Below are 25,153 nucleotides of genomic sequence, written 5' to 3'. Positions count from 1 at the left end.
GCGCGGGGTGGGGCGAGGAGTGGGCGCCGCTGCAGACCTACCGCGGCTCGCTGCTCACCGACGCGCAGGACGAGCGCCCGCCTCCTGCGAGGAGGCATTACACTAGGAAACACAGTCAGTTCTCTAACTCTCCCGTGTCTAGTTCCTGGACGCGAGATCTCTGCGGGCGCGGGGTGGGGCGAGGAGTGGGCGCCGCTGCAGACCTACCGCGGCTCGCTGCTCACCGACGCGCAGGACGAGCGCCCGCCTCCTGCGAGGAGGCATTACACTAGGAAACACAGTCAGTTCTCTAACTCTCCCGTGTCTAGTTCCTGGACGCGAGATCTCTGCGGGCGCGGGGTGGGGCGAGGAGTGGGCGCCGCTGCAGACCTACCGCGGCTCGCTGCTCACCGACGCGCAGGACGAGCGCCCGCCTCCTGCGAGGAGGCATTACACTAGGAAACACAGTCAGTTCTCTAACTCTCCCGTGTCTAGTTCCTGGACGCGAGATCTCTGCGGGCGCGGGGTGGGGCGAGGAGTGGGCGCCGCTGCAGACCTACCGCGGCTCGCTGCTCACCGACGCGCAGGACGAGCGCCCGCCTCCTGCGAGGAGGCATTACACTAGGAAACACAGTCAGTTCTCTAACTCTCCCGTGTCTAGTTCCTGGACGCGAGATCTCTGCGGGCGCGGGGTGGGGCGAGGAGTGGGCGCCGCTGCAGACCTACCGCGGCTCGCTGCTCACCGACGCGCAGGACGAGCGCCCGCCTCCTGCGAGGAGGCATTACACTAGGAAACACAGTCAGTTCTCTAACTCTCCCGTGTCTAGTTCCTGGACGCGAGATCTCTGCGGGCGCGGGGTGGGGCGAGGAGTGGGCGCCGCTGCAGACCTACCGCGGCTCGCTGCTCACCGACGCGCAGGACGAGCGCCCGCCTCCTGCGAGGAGGCATTACACTAGGAAACACAGTCAGTTCTCTAACTCTCCCGTGTCTAGTTCCTGGACGCGAGATCTCTGCGGGCGCGGGGTGGGGCGAGGAGTGGGCGCCGCTGCAGACCTACCGCGGCTCGCTGCTCACCGACGCGCAGGACGAGCGCCCGCCTCCTGCGAGGAGGCATTACACTAGGAAACACAGTCAGTTCTCTAACTCTCCCGTGTCTAGTTCCTGGACGCGAGATCTCTGCGGGCGCGGGGTGGGGCGAGGAGTGGGCGCCGCTGCAGACCTACCGCGGCTCGCTGCTCACCGACGCGCAGGACGAGCGCCCGCCTCCTGCGAGGAGGCATTACACTAGGAAACACAGTCAGTTCTCTAACTCTCCCGTGTCTAGTTCCTGGACGCGAGATCTCTGCGGGCGCGGGGTGGGGCGAGGAGTGGGCGCCGCTGCAGACCTACCGCGGCTCGCTGCTCACCGACGCGCAGGACGAGCGCCCGCCTCCTGCGAGGAGGCATTACACTAGGAAACACAGTCAGTTCTCTAACTCTCCCGTGTCTAGTTCCTGGACGCGAGATCTCTGCGGGCGCGGGGTGGGGCGAGGAGTGGGCGCCGCTGCAGACCTACCGCGGCTCGCTGCTCACCGACGCGCAGGACGAGCGCCCGCCTCCTGCGAGGAGGCATTACACTAGGAAACACAGTCAGTTCTCTAACTCTCCCGTGTCTAGTTCCTGGACGCGAGATCTCTGCGGGCGCGGGGTGGGGCGAGGAGTGGGCGCCGCTGCAGACCTACCGCGGCTCGCTGCTCACCGACGCGCAGGACGAGCGCCCGCCTCCTGCGAGGAGGCATTACACTAGGAAACACAGTCAGTTCTCTAACTCTCCCGTGTCTAGTTCCTGGACGCGAGATCTCTGCGGGCGCGGGGTGGGGCGAGGAGTGGGCGCCGCTGCAGACCTACCGCGGCTCGCTGCTCACCGACGCGCAGGACGAGCGCCCGCCTCCTGCGAGGAGGCATTACACTAGGAAACACAGTCAGTTCTCTAACTCTCCCGTGTCTAGTTCCTGGACGCGAGATCTCTGCGGGCGCGGGGTGGGGCGAGGAGTGGGCGCCGCTGCAGACCTACCGCGGCTCGCTGCTCACCGACGCGCAGGACGAGCGCCCGCCTCCTGCGAGGAGGCATTACACTAGGAAACACAGTCAGTTCTCTAACTCTCCCGTGTCTAGTTCCTGGACGCGAGATCTCTGCGGGCGCGGGGTGGGGCGAGGAGTGGGCGCCGCTGCAGACCTACCGCGGCTCGCTGCTCACCGACGCGCAGGACGAGCGCCCGCCTCCTGCGAGGAGGCATTACACTAGGAAACACAGTCAGTTCTCTAACTCTCCCGTGTCTAGTTCCTGGACGCGAGATCTCTGCGGGCGCGGGGTGGGGCGAGGAGTGGGCGCCGCTGCAGACCTACCGCGGCTCGCTGCTCACCGACGCGCAGGACGAGCGCCCGCCTCCTGCGAGGAGGCATTACACTAGGAAACACAGTCAGTTCTCTAACTCTCCCGTGTCTAGTTCCTGGACGCGAGATCTCTGCGGGCGCGGGGTGGGGCGAGGAGTGGGCGCCGCTGCAGACCTACCGCGGCTCGCTGCTCACCGACGCGCAGGACGAGCGCCCGCCTCCTGCGAGGAGGCATTACACTAGGAAACACAGTCAGTTCTCTAACTCTCCCGTGTCTAGTTCCTGGACGCGAGATCTCTGCGGGCGCGGGGTGGGGCGAGGAGTGGGCGCCGCTGCAGACCTACCGCGGCTCGCTGCTCACCGACGCGCAGGACGAGCGCCCGCCTCCTGCGAGGAGGCATTACACTAGGAAACACAGTCAGTTCTCTAACTCTCCCGTGTCTAGTTCCTGGACGCGAGATCTCTGCGGGCGCGGGGTGGGGCGAGGAGTGGGCGCCGCTGCAGACCTACCGCGGCTCGCTGCTCACCGACGCGCAGGACGAGCGCCCGCCTCCTGCGAGGAGGCATTACACTAGGAAACACAGTCAGTTCTCTAACTCTCCCGTGTCTAGTTCCTGGACGCGAGATCTCTGCGGGCGCGGGGTGGGGCGAGGAGTGGGCGCCGCTGCAGACCTACCGCGGCTCGCTGCTCACCGACGCGCAGGACGAGCGCCCGCCTCCTGCGAGGAGGCATTACACTAGGAAACACAGTCAGTTCTCTAACTCTCCCGTGTCTAGTTCCTGGACGCGAGATCTCTGCGGGCGCGGGGTGGGGCGAGGAGTGGGCGCCGCTGCAGACCTACCGCGGCTCGCTGCTCACCGACGCGCAGGACGAGCGCCCGCCTCCTGCGAGGAGGCATTACACTAGGAAACACAGTCAGTTCTCTAACTCTCCCGTGTCTAGTTCCTGGACGCGAGATCTCTGCGGGCGCGGGGTGGGGCGAGGAGTGGGCGCCGCTGCAGACCTACCGCGGCTCGCTGCTCACCGACGCGCAGGACGAGCGCCCGCCTCCTGCGAGGAGGCATTACACTAGGAAACACAGTCAGTTCTCTAACTCTCCCGTGTCTAGTTCCTGGACGCGAGATCTCTGCGGGCGCGGGGTGGGGCGAGGAGTGGGCGCCGCTGCAGACCTACCGCGGCTCGCTGCTCACCGACGCGCAGGACGAGCGCCCGCCTCCTGCGAGGAGGCATTACACTAGGAAACACAGTCAGTTCTCTAACTCTCCCGTGTCTAGTTCCTGGACGCGAGATCTCTGCGGGCGCGGGGTGGGGCGAGGAGTGGGCGCCGCTGCAGACCTACCGCGGCTCGCTGCTCACCGACGCGCAGGACGAGCGCCCGCCTCCTGCGAGGAGGCATTACACTAGGAAACACAGTCAGTTCTCTAACTCTCCCGTGTCTAGTTCCTGGACGCGAGATCTCTGCGGGCGCGGGGTGGGGCGAGGAGTGGGCGCCGCTGCAGACCTACCGCGGCTCGCTGCTCACCGACGCGCAGGACGAGCGCCCGCCTCCTGCGAGGAGGCATTACACTAGGAAACACAGTCAGTTCTCTAACTCTCCCGTGTCTAGTTCCTGGACGCGAGATCTCTGCGGGCGCGGGGTGGGGCGAGGAGTGGGCGCCGCTGCAGACCTACCGCGGCTCGCTGCTCACCGACGCGCAGGACGAGCGCCCGCCTCCTGCGAGGAGGCATTACACTAGGAAACACAGTCAGTTCTCTAACTCTCCCGTGTCTAGTTCCTGGACGCGAGATCTCTGCGGGCGCGGGGTGGGGCGAGGAGTGGGCGCCGCTGCAGACCTACCGCGGCTCGCTGCTCACCGACGCGCAGGACGAGCGCCCGCCTCCTGCGAGGAGGCATTACACTAGGAAACACAGTCAGTTCTCTAACTCTCCCGTGTCTAGTTCCTGGACGCGAGATCTCTGCGGGCGCGGGGTGGGGCGAGGAGTGGGCGCCGCTGCAGACCTACCGCGGCTCGCTGCTCACCGACGCGCAGGACGAGCGCCCGCCTCCTGCGAGGAGGCATTACACTAGGAAACACAGTCAGTTCTCTAACTCTCCCGTGTCTAGTTCCTGGACGCGAGATCTCTGCGGGCGCGGGGTGGGGCGAGGAGTGGGCGCCGCTGCAGACCTACCGCGGCTCGCTGCTCACCGACGCGCAGGACGAGCGCCCGCCTCCTGCGAGGAGGCATTACACTAGGAAACACAGTCAGTTCTCTAACTCTCCCGTGTCTAGTTCCTGGACGCGAGATCTCTGCGGGCGCGGGGTGGGGCGAGGAGTGGGCGCCGCTGCAGACCTACCGCGGCTCGCTGCTCACCGACGCGCAGGACGAGCGCCCGCCTCCTGCGAGGAGGCATTACACTAGGAAACACAGTCAGTTCTCTAACTCTCCCGTGTCTAGTTCCTGGACGCGAGATCTCTGCGGGCGCGGGGTGGGGCGAGGAGTGGGCGCCGCTGCAGACCTACCGCGGCTCGCTGCTCACCTCACATAGTTGTTGTTTTCACATTATGTGAAAATGTAATTTATAAGTTATTAAGTAACAAAACATGTTTATTTCCATTTTTTATGAATGTTTTAAGTGAAATTCAAAAAATCAAGTTTGAAAACTTATAAAAAATAGAAATATTTTTTTTTTTTTTTACTTCAAAACTCATAATTCTCATAAATCACACGTACAAATAGTGTGAAAACAGTTTAACAGATACTTAAATAAACATCTGAAAAATAAATACTTATTTTTATCGATTTCATAAAACATATAAAAAATCATTGGTTGAGCATCCCCTTGTAGTTGAGATAGTTACAAAACTTGGTGTACTTTATCAGCATAATGATTGTAACAAAATAAGGGGGTGCCCCGTCGAAAAAAAGGTTTTTTAAACCACCCTACTGGGTATCCGCACCAATTACTTAGGATTACTGGTGTTGCATCGATTCCTTCGACATGCCAGGAAACTTAAGTCTAAGGTGGTATCTTCTACTTAACCTTGGGTTTATCTATCATCCTTTTCTGATAACCAGCAATGTTGTCTAAAAATAAAAGATTTAATGAACGACCATGATAGATTTTTTTGTTTGCGAATGACTACTATTCTACCCAATTTTTAGAAATCAATGTTAAAAAAAATCTCAAAAAAACCCATTCTTAAATCATCCTAACCCTGTGTTCTACTCCACAGGAGGACAAGACGCAGAAGAAGAGGGCGATGAGAACAATGAGTCTGACGGCGAGCAGGCCGGGTGAGCGCCACTACTATTGTAGTTAGCCATCGAGCCCCACATCAAACACCGACATTATATATTAATTATCATATGTTTAAGTAATAAGATAGCGATAAATATACTGCAGAAAATGCCTCCTAAGTCCTAGTGTAATTACCAAGTGCTTTTCCGTCGGCGACGCAAATGCGAAATGGTTTTTGTTCGATTTGAAGGAATCTTCAGTTTACCCTTTTACCATCATATCGAAAGTTGTTAAATATGATGCGGAAAGCCTTCCGCGTTTATAACTGTATAAAAATTCTATTATAATATGTAATTAACTAAATAATAAGAAAGGATTAGGAAACAACTGGCCTTCTCGCCTTGCCTGTGGAAAAACACCTTTACAAATGGTTTCTTATTAAATAGTACAAAAATACACTGAGACTTAGATGATATTACACTGATATCAATCATATTATAGCGTTTATTTACATATAACATGTTAAATATACTATGCATGTAATGTACAATTTATAAATAATGATTTAAACTACACTTACATCTGCCAAAATGTATACATTTGTAAATATAACATATTTATTATGACTATGTATGAAAGGGGCCTTATAAAACTAAACACAATCATGGGGGATTCGATGAAGTAATTTGTTAGTTAGTTAGTGTAGAATAGAGTAGTTAGCCGTACAGTATCCTGTTCAGAGGCGGAAGGCGTGCGACTTCAGAAGAGTACAGTCAGCCTAAAGATTCAACAGAGATGAAGAATTTGAAATGCTTTGGATTACTTGGTTCGGTAAGATATATATGAATAGTTCAAGAAGGACGTGTTTAAATTTAAATCGAGTCAGTCGCCAGCCTGACTGACATGTCTACCGCTAATTCAGTACCAGAATTCGGGCCATCAAATATTTTTGTCTTTCTTTCTTTCTAATATTAGCTTCACTGGATGGCGCTGACACTGAACCATATATATTTAGGTTCCAGGTGAGTATTTGTTCAATCGCTGTCGCTCCACTGTGACAACGAATAATTTGCTTATATATTTTTTGTCGACGTTAACTGAACTAACAGTATATAAATAGTGTAAATCACTTTTGGGCGCTAGTGCTGACGCCTGTAACTGACTCAATGTAAATTCGAAAGGCGACCGAAATGGCTCTGGGAATTCAGAAATCAGAAACATTCACATCATTCATTATCGTTCAACGACTTAAACCATATCGCTGACATAAGGTACGGCCTCTGAGCGGGCCCACTGCGGGATCCGTTGACTGTTTTTATTAAAATAATGCTAGCGTAAATAATATATTTTTGTAATAAATAAACGAGTTTTGATATAATTTGTGTTTTTTTGCCCTATCAAACCTGGTGAGATTGGCCCTGATCAGGTGACAAATTTGTTGGACACGGTAAGAATTTCCAGTTTTGATTTTTTCGATAGAAACAGTTCGTTGCCCTTAAGTGAGTTTTTCTATTCTTTTCAATCCAGAGTCCGTTGCGCAAGTACTTGTTACTTGTAAATCTTGTAATACTTACATACATATTCTTACATTAACAGTAGGTTTTTATGTTGATTACGACGTTTAAAGGAAACTAATCAATAAGTAGTCATGAATTGGAACAAGTAAAAATTTAAAAATATTGGAAAAGTAAAAAGCACTAGTTCGCGAAAACCAACTTTCCGCACGCTAAACAGTCACGAAAAGTAGCACTTTTTGAGCAACTGTATTAAAAATTATTTTTATAGTTTTATACGGGTTTTAAAATAGAAATTGAGTCTAAAAATGACTGCTGTCTACGTTTCTTTATTAATCTTCTGGTGCTTTATTGCATGCACGGTGTAAAATAATTTTTCCCCTCACTAGCTCGGAAAGCCGTCTTTTATCCTTTAAAACTAGCGGGAAAAACGCATTTTATCCACTAGTGGGGAAAGTAATTTGACCTTGGATGACCTTTTGACAGATAACAAAACGTAAAAATGCGTAAAACGCTCATATTAATGGTTCGTTCGATATTAATTATCATAAATAAATGGTTTGAGAATTTTATAAAAAATACCAAATTTAGCTTTATTTAATGATTTTAAGTAATACTTAAACCTTAAATTCCATAAGAAACATTTGTTTTTTTAAATGATGTTGAATGTAATTCTGAACGCACAAGTCGAGTCGATGCAATTTCAAAACGCATCGTCAGAAATGTCAACATTGTCAACAAAATTTTTCTCACCGGCTCCGACACGTAAAAATGCACAACTTCCAGAGTTTTCTGTTATAATATCGTATTATCGTAAAAAAATTAGTGATTCCAGTGATGAAGATGATCTAACGCCTGTGGATGTTGCACTTTCCTCGCTATAGTGAGGGGAAAAGTTTTGTGTTACACACGGGTGCAAATGTATTTTACTTCTCGTGTTTCAATTCCACACTCGCGGGTAAAATACAACTTTGCACCCTTGTATAACAAATAACTATATTTAAAATACAGTCAAATACCCTATACAAATGTTAAAAAAATCGTATGAAAAAAGAGTTTTAAAGAGCCTTACTTGCGTTACAAGTTAAAAGCTTTCATGCAACAGGCTCCTGATCAGATCATTTAAAATATTCCAAAATAACGGTATGTATTAGAGAAATAAATTTATTGAGCCTATTTATTTATTGAGGCTCACGGACATGTGCATACTTCCAGTCCTCACCTACGGTGCTCAGACTTACGGAAGCTCAGAAGTCTAAACTCGGGGTTTGTCAGAGGTATGGAGCGCAGCATATTAGGTGTGAAACTCGGGGATCGCATCCGGAACACCACGCTGCGCTCTAAAACTCAAATAATAGATGTAGCTCGGAAAGCGGCCAAGTTAAAGTGGGACTGGGCTGGTCATGTCTGCCGCATGCCGAATGACATGTGGGCCAAAATAACCACAGAGTGGGTGCCCCATGAGTCAAACCGGGGATCCGGCAGACCTCGTCGGCGATGGCGGGATAACTTGGACTCCTTTTTGAGCGACTGGCCAGATGTAGCTCAAAACCGGGAGGAGTGGAAGAAGAGGGGGGAGGCCTTTGCCCAGCAGTGGGACACAATAGGCTCGTAATAATAATAATAATAATGATTATGATCCAAGTAAGAAAAAGAACCTGGACCACCCTAAGATACATACCTATATGCTTGGAAAGCTGATTAATCATCTCTTAACGTTTTTTCAGTGTGAATTTAGGAAACTAATGTAAGTATGTGGCTTACAGTACAAATTACAATGTGACAAATTGTGATGCATAAAGGTCGTGGTTTTGAAATCTTTGTGGCATAAACATAAAGCCGAGAACTAACAAACATTAGTCTACTCTGCAGCACAATGAGTCAAACTGCCAAATAACCCGCCCACGAGCACGGGCTACCCCAGCCGCTTATATCTACAACAGAAACCACAATTCACACCTTAAATCGACCAGATAAGATTCTCATTGTTAGGTACTTCAGCATTTTCACACGTTACACGAGTCAGTCAACAGCCGTTTAAGGACGATGACCAACCGTAATGACTTTACTTTTTCGACGGGTTTCCCTTCCTATATTAGGTAACTGGCAAATTACCAAACGCGAAAACAAAAAAAAATACCGTGTCTTAGCCAGGGGTACCTAATGATTCTCCGAATAATTTTTAGCAGATTATCGATTCGCAGACAACGATTCGCCGAACATCGGTTCGCAGAGTGATTTATTACGTGGAATACTCAAATTGAACATATAAGGTCAAAATTATCGTCAATCACTGGTTCTTTACGACGCATATCAGGCTGTATTCCGCATAAGCTACGTTATACCATATATAATTGTCTAATTAAACCGCACCTACTCTACTTGATTGAGCTGTGGGGCAGCGCAGCCAAAACCAAACTAACTCCCCTACAAATACTCCAAAATAAAATAATCAAAATTCTTTTTCACTATCACCGTCTAACACCTACCACGCGTATATATGCAGAAACTGGCCTAATGAACATTAAACAATTGTATATGTATAGTACCAGCATTCTTGTTAGGAAAATATTAAACAGCGCACTCCATACTAACTTAGCCTTTATAACGAAGAAGCAAATATCCAAACGCACTACTCGTCGTGCAAGTTTCATTGTGCTACCGAAGATAAGAACACAATTAGGGAAAAAAATGTTTACATATGAAGGTGCACAGCTTTATAATAAATTACCGTCTGATCTGAGAGGGACAGGCTCATTCAATGCGTTTAAAACTAAATTATCGCAATACATTTTAAACCACTACCCACCTTAAAAAAAAAAAAAAATGTGTGAGCGTGTACCTCTCGAGCTCGACTTTAATGCTACCGTAAATAGGATAACTTTTACTTATAACTCTGTTCTCGTGTAAGTGACTTGTATGTCTTTTATGAGAATAAATATCTTTAAACCTATTTATTTGCAGATGTAACTTTTGGTCGACTAACGTTACGCAGACTCTTGGTTCGCATACTATCAGTTCGCTTCTGTGTAAATTAGCAGAACTATTATTGGACGATTTTCATTTGGCAGAGTAATCTTTTCGTTCAAGCAATGTTTAGTCGAATAACGTTTCACATTCACATTTTATACATCGTTATTTTCGAAATAAAAACTTCTTACAAAAAAAACCGTCTTCAAAAAGGATGAAATAAAATATAATCCTTTTTTAAGGATATGCGTTAAGTATAATTATGTATAAAAAGTAAGTTACGAAGACGTTAGCGAATATGTAGTGCCAAACTCGTGGTAAGGCTACAGTTGCACTACATCAAATTGGTGGTTTTCGGGAGGAAATGCTTTAGTTACTTTAGAAAACAACGAAGTCACTACACGTGCCTTTAAAATTTGAAAGTTCCCTCAATTCTGAGCCTAACCTTGAGAGGTTCCCATCATCAGATCAGAACCAGATTAATATGGGACCACCTTGAAGGTACCTCCTTTCAAACAGAAACAAAAAAAAAAACAAATCGAATCACGGGTCTCGGAGTAATCGGTGAACATAAAGCCTGACCAGTAATATATGATCATTGTCAAGAGGGAGTTGTTCATTGTCATGTATAGGGTGACAGTTCAGTATAGTATGAAAAAATTAGTTTCAGTGAAATTCCGCAACATGGCGCGTGATCGTATATTCCTGGTCAGGCTTTACTTAAAAACCGAACAAGTGCGAGTCGGACTCGCCCACCGAGGGCTCCGTACTTTTTAGTATTTCTTGTTATAAATTTCAACTGTCTAGCTATCACGGTTGATGAGATACAGCGATACATCCTGGTGACAGACAGACAGACGCATAGAGGAGTCTTAGTAATAGGGTCCCGTTTTTACCCTTTGGGTACGGAACCCTAAAAAAATAACATAACCATAACCGAATTTTTAACCTAACTATGAACAAAAGCATAGTATAGGTATAGGTTAAATTAAAACCTATACAATATAGGTTTTAATTTTATGGTAACTTCTGTTAGTGAACATAAGTAGACAATTAAATGTATCAAAACCATCTTTATCAGACTCAAAGTTATTGTGTAGGTTAGTCATGTCCTAGTGTAGCCATAAATAAGAAAGAAGTTCTGCTAATCAATATTAATGCCAAATGAACATTCGACCTATTGTGTTTCGATCAATGGTTTCTCGGGTCATTATGACAGTTTCCAAATGATTATTCTACGAATCGTAAATATGCGTATCAATTGCTCTGCTTATTGACTACTCTTGCAAACGACTATTATGCGTAATGAGATTCTGCCAAGCGTTACTCGGCCAAAGAACCCGTCGGCGAATCGTTGTCGGCGAAACAAAAATCGGCGAATTTTTTTCGGCATATCAATAGGGCACCCTTAGCCAGACACGTGAATATGTATGGTATGGCGTTTGTAACTTTACGATTTTAGAAGTCTTCAACAGAAATAATTCGACTTAACTCGAGCGTAGCCGATAACACGAGCGTAGCCGATAACACGAGAAAATATCGTAAGTAGCGAAAAGCGCCTACGAACAGAGAACCCGTTTAGCCACCGTTTTCGTAGCGCTACGCTCGTAGCCGGTCCCAGCGGTTTCCCGCTTTGTAGGTTGTAGGGGAAGCGACTACGAACAGAGAACCCGCCGAGCGGGTTCCCGGCACTCAATGGGTTTCAAGGCCAATTATCTGAAATTTATCAAAATAAGTTGTTCGTATCACGCTAAGGAATGACGAATGGGACTCGCGTTCCAAGGGTTCCGTACTTTACATAATTTTTAACAATGCAATTTTTTATGTGAAACGTGAGTGAATTGTCTTTAAAAAACCCGTAGGGGTCGGATCAAAAACTAAGTAATTAGGTCTGACTCACGCTTGACTGCACATTTCTAATAGGTTTTCCTGTCATATTACCTATATATGAACTATTTTGAGTATTTTTTTCAAAATTTTAGACCCAGTAGTTTCGGAGATAAAGGGGGGGGAATGGTCATAAATGCCTATTTTCTTGAATAACTTCTAAAGTGAGAAAACAGGCTGTGACAGACGGACAGACAGACAGACGCACGAGTGATCCTATAAGGGTTCCGTTATTTTCCTTTTGAGATACGGAACCCTAAAAAGCGAGAATAATCGACAGGTAAGCCTCGTAAGTACAGTAGAATAGTAGTTATAGCATTTAAATAGTTACATAGTCTGGCTTTGTAGATTATATTTGTAGATAGATGCAAGCTAATTTTTTGACAGAATAGGTCTCGTTGTAGTATTTTATTTCTAATTTAGTGGGAGATGTAATGGCCTGTGCGTTATATATTTATTTTAGGGTCAGTCAGTAAGCAGACCTTAACGGCTAACGCCCTCGTAATGTTTAATAGATTTATGTAAGTACTTGCAGTAAGCTGCAGAGGACACCGCTGCTAGTCACCATTAATTTTGAGTGTTTTGATATATTTTTCTGTACACGGTTTGATGTTTAGGTACTTTACATATTTTTTTGCAATTGCAATCTTTTTTGTCGTATTTTTTTTAAAGGTTTTCCGTTTTCTAATAGTTTTACCGCACATGAGAAAACAATTTATTCATGGGTATCTTAAGAACGTCAATAATTACAGAGACACTGCACTCACTGCATAAATAAATATTATTACCGTCGCTTATAGAGTTTATTATACCTATACTATATCTAATTACGATGCCGATGAATATATTGTTTACCTTAATATGCTTAAGGTCTAACCCATTTTTAAATACCGTGGGTTCGAGGTCTAATTAATTTTAACCCCTAAGGTAATAAAAAAATCGAGAAAGGACAAAGTTTTTCATAGAATATTCAGTTCTCATAGAAAGCTCTACTTACTCTGAATACCTTTATAAATGTATGGTAAAATCTAACGAAACCTCAGGCCCACGGGTTTTAGTCCCAGACCAAATTGTAATAACCTCTTATGTATCAGTCGCAAACGGCGCCGCCTGCGCCTGCCCGTCTCCCACCGGCGCACGAGTCTACCGCGCATCCGCCGCGCCTCGCGCACCCCCACCACCGCTTCCACGCCCTCGCTCTCCATCGACGAGGGCACGCCCCGCCACACGCCCACTCCCGTGCATCGCAGCCGCCGACAGGCCCGACTCACCGACTTCCAACAAGATAGCGATACTTCTGTTTATGAGAATCCTTCGCCGACCAAGAGTGACACTTCTCGCAAGGATACAAATTCCGAATTAGGCGGCGCAAAGAGATCCACACCGGTAGACCAAAGAACTTCCCCGTCTAAAGAAAGCGACACGTCTCGTAAGGATTCGTCAGACGGTCCAATAAGGGGCGTAAATGTTACGAAGAGAATCATCAGACAACAAGAAAGTGACACATCCGAAGTTGACAAACGAACTTTACCCTCTAAAGGAGAGAGTGATACATCTCGCAAGGATTCAACTTCGGATACCAAAGATGAGAATATTACAAAACGGTCTGTCCAGAGACCAAACATTGCGACGGAACTTAAAAAACATTCTTCTTCGAAGGAGAGCGATATTTCCCGTAAGAAGACTACTTCGGACACTAATAAAGATTCTAATGTTTTTGAAGCCGAGAGGCAAGTAAGTGATTCCTCCGAAGTAGTAGAAAAAGTTACATTTTATTCCGATTACGATGAGTCCCACAATTCCAATAGAACCATTGAAAACATAAACGTCACGAGACGCGGTCAAAACAGATATGCCGATGCTTCTAAATTCAATAAGAACCTCAATCCTACTCTGAATGAAGACAGTGAGGAATCACGAAGTGATTCTGTTTCGGATACGACCTTCAAAAACACTAATGTTACAATTCGCGGTCAGAAGAGGTATACTGAAAAACACGTAAACGATACATTAAAAAAACGAAGCTCTACCAGCGACGATTCACAAAACAATTCTGTTTCGGATACGGGCGTCAAACATGAGAATGTTACGATTTGCAGACAGATGTACGGTGAAAGACCAGATGCGGGTAAACTTACAGAACGAAGTTCTATACCCAGTGAGGATTCACCAAACGGATCTGTCTCGGAAGAGGCCGTTAGAACTACGAATGTCACGATTCGCGGCCAAAAAAGGGAAGAGAGACAAGAAGATGACGAGCTCGTTAAAAAACTCAGTTCTATGTTCAATGAGGGGAGTGATGCCTCGGATACAATCGCTAGAGGTCTGAATGTCACCACTCGCGCTCCAAAGGCCACTGAGAATGTGAATTCGGCAGCAGATGAATCCAATATTGAGAAAAGTTTATTAGTAGACGAAGACATAAACCCCACAATTTGTGCTCCTAAGCTCGCTTCTGACAAAGAGAACACTTCAGCAAACACGTCCACATCTGAAGATACACCAACTTCTCCAGAACGTACCTCTAATAAATTAGATATGGGGTCGTTAGCACCAAGAAAGCGTACGCAGGCGGGGGTAGTCGAATATAGGCGGAACGCGAACACTACCAGACCTGACGACTCATCCACGTCTCCGGACCAGAGCGTTCGCATATTTGATAAAAGCTTGGGATCTTTGGCGCCAAGGCGTCATCGAGGCGTGGTCGAATATCGACGAAAAATTAGTTCTTCCGCGAATACGACCAGGCTTGACCACTCACTAGAGTCTTCGAAAGAAAGCGATGATCATGAACAAAATATAGCACCCTTGAGGCGACGTCGAGGCGTGGTCGAATACAGACGAAATGCAAACGCAACCACAATAAACAGTTCACTATTATCTGAAATTGAAGTTCAAAGCTCAGAACAAACCGTAGTAGGAGAGGTGTCACGTCGGGCTGGAGTAGTCGCTAGAGCAAATGTCGATCGGGAGTTACTCGAGTATGAACAAGCATTAAGGCCGCGGCGGGCTGGAGTGCAATACAAGCGTGGTGGCAATACTCCGGGCGTGGCTGTGATGCCAAAACCTAAGCGTATGCGTATGGACAGCGACACGGACTCGCAGGACGAGAACGGGTAACTATTTTTAATACATATTATCTATATCTAATTATTTAAACACTATAAAACTTTCGGGCGTCATTGTATTTCGCTAGAAGTCGCCATGAAAGTCGATACGCAATTACAATTATTAGACCCTGAACCAGGAACAGATTTACATGACTAATCGCCTCCCGGGCGATAACTCGTATAGTGGTTAACGGCTATGTATGACGAACCCTCGTGGACGTCAGCTGCCGCTCCGTTGGTGGGTCGAGGAATGGCAGCCGTTTGATACTTTGTCAGATGATAGTTTAGATGCTTTTGTGAATAAAAAAAAACCTTACTATTTTATGTCCACAAAGTATGCGTGGAAACGCAGGCATTTATTGAAAAGCTTGATGAAACGCTACATGTAAAGTTTCATGATTTTAATACCACTGTCATAATGAGGTACGGCACGTATTTTTTTACATGTTTATGAGACCAGCTGACGGTCTTTCCACCGCGATACAACCGGCTGACTATTTTTTAATTCATAATAGCATCTAAACTATAATGTGACGAGGCGATGACTGACGAAATTTTCGCCTAGCCCGCGGTCTACATATGCAAGTGGTCACTTTGCTGAATTTAAACAGGTTTTCATTGATAACATGATAATATTGATAATTCACATCTTATTAATAAAATATTAAAATACCCATTACTGATTAATAAAATATCCAGCTAGCTACTTAGATTCTAAGAATTCTTCCGAAAAGACTCGTTACTGCTACTGGTTGATTAATACGGATTTTCTAATGCATCAGATATTTAAAAAATCCTTCCTGGACTAAATGTTTGCATAAGAATTTTTCGTTCGTAACAAATTACAGAATTCACGTGCGTGGGTCGAAGGAATCGAGATTAATAAAAATATTACTATTGTTCACAAGTAAAAAATAAGCAGTATGTTGCAACTTGCAATCAAATTGACGAATTATTAATTTAAATTGCTGACAACCCGTTCATTGGCATCCCATATGATGATCACGTAAGATTACATTATGGTAAATATTATATGTAGCCCAGTAACAAATGGGTAGGTACGCACTACTCAGTATGGACAAGCGCGTTAACAGGCTTTTATTTATCTGTTCGGTTACATCTACAGCTCGCGAAGTGCTCGGCTTTAGTCAAAATTCTAACTGCAATATTCAATGTCCTGAGTGTCATACATAACGGTCTCGTGGAAAAAGGTCACCCTCAAGGCCGCCTGGTATTAGCAGCACCAAAATGAATCATCTAAACATGTCGCACGCATCGTAACCAGTCTGGTATTTAGCAAAACAACGCAAATACGCGTAATTTTTAAGAAAAAAATAATTTTACTGCTTCTAGTCAAATTAGTCAATAAAGCGGCTATAAAATTCAATAAGAAATCGACAATGTGGCGACGTTTTGCTTTATATCGTCACGTTGCAACTTACAAGTGCTTTTAGAAGTTCGAATCTGGTAGCATTTCACATACAAAAATCTAAAAATCTGAGTTAGGTATTTTTTTCATAAACAAGCAAAACAACTTGCTTCGTACTCGTACGGTGTATAGTCAGAAGCAGAAGTTGATGGGAAGACGAGGTGTTAAAAAGACCAACAAAACTTTGCTTTATTCATGAAATAAAACTATGAAAACGGATTATATCGCGTATATTGAATTTATAATACATCCCGACGTTTCGAACCCTTTACAGCGTTCGTGGTCAACGGGTGACGGGTGGGTTTGCTTTATTGTTAGAGAATACTTACACCCGCTAGGTCATTTTGATTTTGAACTCCTCGCTCGCTTAGCCACCACCGCTGCTGACTTCCTTTTGCGTACGCGCCGACGTGTATCGTCCAAATATACTTAATAAAATCTAAACGCAACTTCTCGTTCAGATGTCTATTAAATACTATCTTTGTGCGAATACATCTTACTGTAGCTTAATATCGTACCTACTGGGTTATGTAACAAGGGAAGTTGGAATCTGAAAGAAAATTTGCTTTTTTGCTTAATAAATATTGCATTTCATATTTTATGTCTCTGAACCGATCAATAAAAAGGCCTTTCCCCACAGAGGAGGCGGCACGAGTTGCGTACGCGCTGACGTGCATCGTCCATCAAGTCCGCAACGGTAAGTTAACTAGAACTTTTTAATTTATGTACTTGAATTTAATGTTGAACGTCTACCCGCCACTATCAGAAATGAAACCTCTGACGACATGTTTGATTGCCGACTTAAAGAGCTGCTATTATCGACATCGCTGTACTCTGTTAAAGAGTACAGTGAAAAATACAAATATTAATATCGTATTTTTGTTTGATATTAAAATGTAAATTTTTGATTTTATATTATTGTAGTATTTGATTTTTGACATTGTTTTATGACTTTCTGACATTAGATTAACTAGGAAGCCCTAATATTATATACAACATTGACATTTCATATTTAAATTTTAAATTACTTCAATTCGGAATTTGACTATTTTATTTATAAATTTTATTTATTTTTACTACATTATTGGTTTGTATGATTATCTTATATTTTGTTTTGTTGCTTATTATAATTTTTGTTTACATTTGACGATCTTTTTGTGAATTTGTGATATTTTTAAGTAAAAATAACATGTAATTTCCAATTAGAAATAAATATATCTATCTATCTATCTAATCGAACAAACTAGCAAAATATACTTAAGAATCTCTAAACACAACTTCTCGTTCAGATATATATTAAATACTATCTTCTCTGTGCGAATACATGTTACTGTAGCTTAATATTTATCGTACCTACTGGGTTATGTAACAGGGAAAGTTGGAATCTGAAAGACAACTTGCTTTTCTGCTTAATAAATATTATTTCATATTTTATGTCTCTGAGCCGATAAATAAAAAGGCCTTTTTATATAATTGTGTAGGAGCGGTGGCAGCCTGCCCATGTCACTGACGCCGCCAGCTTCGGACCCCAACCAGGCACTAGAATAACTCCTATGATTGCTCAATTTGGCATATAGCTTAAATTAGCTAGGTATACGAAACTATCCACAATATAAGTGCATTGTGGACAAATATCAAATGTAACAAAAGTTAAGACTATTTGTTATTATATTATTTGTCTTATGACTTGCTAAGAACTCAGGTCTTTAACTTTGAAGTTGTAATTTTTGAGTGTTTGATTTATAATGTTGTATGTTAAAAGAAGGCAAGTCCTGTTAGTAATTAAAGTAAACACTATCATCAATTTTGAAAATTATATTTGAACAAAATATACCAACTTAAAATTGTAAGTGTAAGAGCTGCTCTCTGAGATTAATATCAGAGAATTGACTGAGAGAGGGGGGTTTGGAGGTTCCATTTTTCTGTTTTTCGATTATATCTCGGAAACAATGCGTTAAATGATAAACACAATTAATTAGTCATTAATTGTGTTTATCATTTAACTTGCAATGTCTGTTATTTTCTGATAGTTTGTTTAGGAGAAATCTTCCAAGCAGGTTATCGATGTCTGATGGACCTGAAATCTTAAATACGAACGTAGGTATTTATGAGTTTAACTGATTTCGAACAAAAGTTAATGAGTGGCTAGACAAGCTGTTATTGACTGTCTTAAGAAAAAATACATTCTGCAATAAACATTTCAATTGATAATAAAACTGAAATAAGTACCTGTAGGTAATTAGTTAATACCAAAGGTTAATTAATTGTTTGTATAACGTGCAAATTCTAAGAAACAATCCCGCATCCCACTCGAGTTTGACAGCTGAAGCAAAATGGTGTATGACGCCATAATACGTTTTGTGGTAATAAATTGTCAAACGTCAACTTTTGATAGTCTAGAGTCTAGACCAAAGAGAATTAAGAATACGAGTAGCAGTACCTACTGATAGTTCCGATACTTGACGCTAGATGTAGACTATGAAAATAATAGTCTTTTTGGTAACAAAACCGATGTATGGAGTGAGGTGAGCACTCTATGTTTTCTTAATTCTCTTTGTCTAGACTTACGTACGAAGTAGTGTGCAGAGCCGTGCAGCCATCTACATTAGCTAAGGACCCCTTGCACACAATGGGCACGAAAGGACACCATTAGTTACTGTAATTAGGTATATTTAAAAGCTTTCAGCTCATCCTTATTCCCTTTTGATAATTAGTTCCTTAAGTCTACGGCATTTAAAGTCACCATGAACATCGAAAGATCTCCATACAGTCCATACAGGGCGGTTGGCCGCCTGGATCTCGCCCAAATGGGACAATGTTGCAGTTCTCCATGTGGCGCTATAACAAATCCTTATCTGAGAAGTTATCTTATCCATCTGAGAAATTGGCCGCCATGCTTTTGCTTGCCCTCCTCCAGCTCCGAGTAAAAGATGCGCTTTTAGCAAGTTGACCCTCTGCCATCCTTGAAACCAGCTGATAAGGCATTGCACCACCATCTGGTAATACCTATACATCTATATAATACAAATGAGTGATATGGTGGACAAATGATACAATCAATGAATCCTTGGTAATACTTACATTTTGTAACTATTTGATTGAAATACTTACGGTGCCTTACTTGAATATTATTAAGACAGTTAAATATTTAAATTAATACAGTTGTATTTGGCATTAGTGCATATTTTTGATACGATTTTAAAATTATTGTTATTTTACGCGGTGTAAAAGAAAGTTGATAATAAACAATTTTGACACTAGATGTTTGGTTATTTACACCACTCGCGTAACAGCGTCACTCCTATCGCGGCAGGAAAATGGCGGCCGATTATTGTGGGAAATACCGTGATGCCATGCAGGCTTTACGTCGGTGGAAACTGATGAGACATCTAGACCAGCATGCTGGGTACACCCGAACGCATTACTTTGTAAGACTAGACTAGTGTCCACCGGGTTCCCGGGTGTCTCTAATCGAACTTTGGGGATTTAAAGACAAGAATTATGCTTAAATGTTTATTTAGCTATTTCGTGTGTTTGGTTGGATTGTGGTTCCTTTTATAGTTTTGAAACCGTTAAAAAATTAGTATTATTCTAAATTTACCTGAACTGTTTGGGTCACCAGTTATATCTACTACCAAAAATCCTGCGTAAAAATAATTAGTAGCTATAGCTTAAAAAAATAATAATTTTAAAGTCTAAGTAAATGTAGGGCTACATTTCAAAGCGAAAATTACGGTATTTAATAAAAAAATATAAATTTCAGGAAAAACTTGCCCTTTTAGTCCAAATCCTGTGTGAATTTTGAGCATGAAAAAATCATCGAGTCAAGAAAAATTGCCAAAATTTCAAATAAATATTTCCGAACCTACCAAAAAGTCCAATACTTATGTTGGATATACCTAACCAAAAAAATTACCTTGCTATTTGAATGGCAAAACTAACCTACCTAATGTTAAGAAAACTATGAAAACAGAGTATCAGAACAACACTTAGCTTTATTACGACCATTATCCTAAATGTACCATTGTCTTTAGACAAAGGCTTCTGATTGTTGATGAGATGATGATTTGGGGATGTTTTCGAGGGAAGGGGGATGTAGGGCATTGAATGGGATTGATCGGACGCGCCCTTGAACTTGCCGTGGCCTAGAGCAAGTAGGTAGGTATTAGGTACCTAGTGGGTAATGGCGCGCGGGAAAGGCCTATAATTTAAATAAACATAATTGAGGACAGTTTTACATTTTAAATAACCCAACCTGAAATTATGCTGAAAAATGGTTATCCAATAGACGACGAGAACACAAATAACAAAATACCGTATTTGGAGAAACTCGATCATTATTTGCGCTTCGATTTATTTCTTTTAAGTGTCCTTATATTTGACAAAAAAAAAGGCAAGTACAGTCGCCATCAGATATATCGGAGCGGCCAAGGTGCTCACAAATATCTGAAGACGCCTCTATTGTCAAGGCTTTAAGTGCGTGTTCAGATATTTTTGAGCACCTCGGCCGCTCCGATATATCTGATGGCGACTGTACACTTAAATTCATAGTTATCTCGTAGCAAATTGGCATGCACCTGTCGACAGTTACAAAGAGAGACCCTTTATATTGCTAATTTAACATCTATAATATTATATTATAGAATATTATCAAATACTATTAAACCGTGATTTTTGTGCGGTGTGCGTGAGTTATGAGTCCGCTAATACCACAGCGGTGAGATCAGACCACGGGGGGCGCCGTCTGGCGTCTGCTACGAACTGCGTAGCGCGCTACGCGTTTCGTCGGTAGGCTGTTTAATAGGCAATACGTTTTGAGTATAGTATGAATTTTCTCAAATGATTTTTAGGCCAAGACCCTAATCTGTTAAACAAAAGCCATCCGGCCTTCACCACTGGAGGGTTTCGTCACTTTTTCTTTAATATATTACATCTATTTCAGTTTACAAAAGCCATTGTTTCTTTTATGTGAGCAGTGGGCTACCGTGCTGAACGCGTGCCAAAGGCGCCAAAACAACAATGTCGTTTAAAAAGCGGATGTATCGTGGACCGTGGTGGTTTTAAGGCTCAAAAGGCTTTAAAAAAGGAGTGTACAGGTTTTTAAAGGGTCGGCAACGCGCGTGTAATATCTCCGGTGTTCAGGCGTCCATAGGCTACGGTAACTGTTTACCATCAGGCGGGCCGTATGCTTGATTGCCACCGACGTGGTAAAAAAAACTATGTAACAATATGAGCGCTTACCTACATTGAGGTGGTCGATTGTCCTACATTACCAAAACTTCGAACCTTAAAACCACCACGATACATAAGCTTTTTAAACGACATTTATGCTTTGGCACGCGCTCAACACGGTAGCCCACCGCTCGCACAATAGAAGCAATGGCTTTTGTTTATCAGATTAAGTTAATCAGTACTACGTAGGCGAACAACGCGCGAACGCGAAGCGAAGCGATGCGGCGCGGGGTGAACCAATCCTTTGATACCTATAGGAGTGTCCTACGTGGGCGGTCTCGTTGCGAACGCGAACGCCGTGGGCCCGCCGCGCCGCGCCGCGCCGCTTCGCGTTCGCGAGTTGTTCGCTTACGTGAAACGCAGCATTAGGCGTAAAAATCATTTGAGAAAATTGATACTATACTACATATTCCCACAAATAGTTAAATTAGTCACACAAATGTAGGTTGTAAAATTTGTCTTTTCTATTCCGGGTAGCTAATGACGCAACGTGCGTTGGTGTACAATTTTGCGTGAGTAAAGAGAGGTTCGTGATTGATTGGCCTTGAAATGGAGCACACATTATGAAATTGTTCTTAATGTAAATGACGTAATTTTGTTTAATTAGATATATTGACCAAATTTCATTCGATTAAAAAAAATACGAATGTCAATTCGAACGCAAACTTGACATCAAATCAAAATGATATCTAAATTATGTTATTTAGTTACCTATCATTCGCGCGAGCATTCGCTCATAGGTACCTACATGTATTGGATTAATAACGGAATTATAGCATTTAAATATCATTTTGATCTCAAACTTTTAGTTTGAATTGGACTCCTGGTTAAATTATATGTTGCATTTTTATGGCGTTAAATTTAAATAACATTTAGCACGTCATTAACTATTAATTTACGACTGTTACGAGTGTTGCTGTTTGTACATACCTATATCTTTTCACCACCAATGTAGAGCTCTGATGGGCTTATTATATTGTTATGATAATGTTAATGACACTGCGATTATATCATTATTATTATTTATTGAGCAACATAGTCGAGTAATTGCGTATCCTGTTGTAATATGTAATTATGGGAATGGGGATTTGTACTGCTCCCGGTTGTTATGCCGCTAAGATATGATTCATCGTTCTTAGGTATTCTATATTAACACCGGTCGATAGTAATGATTTTTTTGTCATAATCACGTGATAAACACATAAATAAGTCTCGTCAAAACATGATCACATAGGTTAACTTTCCTCTGTCTTATTCAGTTATTAAATTTTGACTCTCAATAAGACTGTCGCTCCGAAAGTGATTTTTGCAGATTATACCTACACATATGGATTATGCTCCAGTCATCGAGTGCCGAGTAGGTAATGTGCAAATCGAAACCAAAACAAATCAGTGTCAAATAATGTCAGACTTAAAACTCGGATTCCGCTCCTGATTGCTACAATGCGCTACGGCGTAGACGCGTGCGCAGCGGTTTACAGACTTCATAGAATCGTTTAAAATCCTGTGATCATGATATTCATGATGATGACTCTCATAACATAAAAGAGTTATTAAGATATTAACCTTCTTGCATCGCCGCGTGCCTATTATAATATCTTATACTTACCTAAACGTAAATTGGATTACCCATAGGTGTTTTAGATATGGATATGAAAATACAACGCGTGATGTCTTTGAGAGGGTTTTAAGTGGATTCGTTATTTGAACTTTAGAAAATACGGCAAAAACAAGAAGGCAAAAAACATTTATTAGCAAGCAGGCTGACTTTATTGGCATGCGGCGCGTTAAAATACCTGTTCAACATAGGCATTGTGGAAACTTGTTTGGCTAGCGGAACCCTAACCTAACCTAACATTATTTCATAGTGCACTTAAATCCATTAAATTATTAGATATGTCTTAAGGCAGTTAGACAGTAACTACGGAACCCGGGTGACCTGATTAGGAGCCCTTGAGCAGCTCGAAGGTCACAAGGCAGACAAGCGCGCAATTTACTGTCAGTCACCTCGTCTACAAGTCCGGTAGCTTAGCAACCGTATCACTAACCACGCATGGCATCGGTGATCGCTTTACTATACAAATATTTGTTGCGAGTCTTGTTGCCGGGGTCTTAGAACCTGCAAATAATAATTTTTCATTTCTCATGCTCTGAAAGAGGGTCATTATTCTAAAAAGTGTGCAGAAAATAATACGTTACTGCACTAGAGCATTTTTTACGTTCCAAGTTACGATTTTTTATTTTATTTTTTACAATAAGCAATTGAAATTTGGGTTTAAATTAAATGCATTTAATTCCTTCCATAAATAACGATACTTTTGCCTTAATTGTTAATTGAAAGTATACTATAAAAATGTATACTTAGTAATGTTTTTAAAAAAATACATGCATTTTACTTTCCCCGTACCTATTCGAAAAGTTAAAAAATTAAAATTGTATTTTTCCTTTTAAAGAATAACCCTACAATGGTTATTGTTTAAAAGGAAAAATACACAAGATAAATTAAACAAACACGAGCATAACCGTTACAGTTTCATAGAGTTAGTACATACATGATAGATAAGTGAGTAAAAGTATTATTGGTGTTGTTAAAAAAGTGATAGTGTATAAAAGTGCTATTGATAGGTGCCTGTGCCTTTGAAATGAGTGTGATGTCACATCACTGATGTGCACCGGACGCATCAGAAGAGCGAGAAGTTTCTGATATACCTACGGGACAGCTTGGAATCAAAAATGGTGTTTTACTAAAAAAAAATGCTGTCGCTTATAGTGCAAGGCCCTTCACCGACTTGAGCGGGTGTACGCCCGCGGGTACCGTCATGGGTTCGTTGGTAAAATCCGTCGCACGCGTCCGCGTCAGTTATATTAGCGTTGCTCATACTATTTCTTGTTAATCCGCTCACCCTGTACACCCAAGTCCGCGAATGGCCTAAATCATGAGTGCCATGCGAGTCAGTGCTAACTTCGGAATCTACCCATAGGTAACCAGGTATAGGGTAGGTACCTATAGGTAGGTAGGCCTAAAGACTTATAAGTCTTGCATCTTACTTCGATGAAAACTAATACAAGGTTTTATAAGTATTGTGTGGCAGCCGGCTTTGCTCTAAATTATGGACGATAGAAATCAATCTCTCTCTAAACAAATTGCCCTTCTCTAACGAATACAAGCGGCTTTCAAAGTGGCGTAGTAAGACGTGGTCGATGCGTACTACGATTGCCTTATTAATTTATTTACACGTTATTTGATACCAATCTGTTCTCGACTTTGCGTTCATCGTCAGTGTAGTTTGAGCTTTAAATTCATAACAACTACGTGTAATTTGATACAGATGTCTACTGGTCTATCATTAGGGCTGCGTTTGGTCAGCTTTGTGAATAACCGCCCTACGCGACACAAATTTCTGTTCTGAAAGTTTTTAAGATTACATAGGTCGCAA

The 25,153-nt window shown here is 43.2% G+C and overlaps 1 protein-coding gene across 1 annotated transcript in view; it reads left to right on the top strand.

Annotated features, from left to right (window-relative positions):
* Positions 1–18,399, top strand: part of LOC134745345 (cohesin subunit SA-2) — a 38,009-nt gene extending 19,610 nt beyond the window's left edge. Inside the window, exons 20-23 of the mRNA XM_063679366.1 lie at positions 5,570–5,630; positions 13,040–15,061; positions 17,125–17,181; positions 17,966–18,399. Coding sequence (XP_063535436.1) covers positions 5,570–5,630; positions 13,040–15,061; positions 17,125–17,181; positions 17,966–18,032 — 2,207 coding nt within the window. The 3' untranslated portion in view covers positions 18,033–18,399. The remainder of the gene's footprint in view (positions 1–5,569; positions 5,631–13,039; positions 15,062–17,124; positions 17,182–17,965) is intronic.
* The last annotated feature ends 6,754 nt before the right edge of the window (positions 18,400–25,153 follow it).

This window comes from Cydia strobilella, chromosome 11 (genome assembly GCF_947568885.1).
Source record: "Cydia strobilella chromosome 11, ilCydStro3.1, whole genome shotgun sequence".
Lineage (NCBI taxonomy): Eukaryota > Metazoa > Arthropoda > Insecta > Lepidoptera > Tortricidae > Cydia > Cydia strobilella.
The sequence above is the reverse complement of the archived record's forward strand: the minus strand, read 5'-3'. Positions and strand labels throughout refer to the sequence as shown.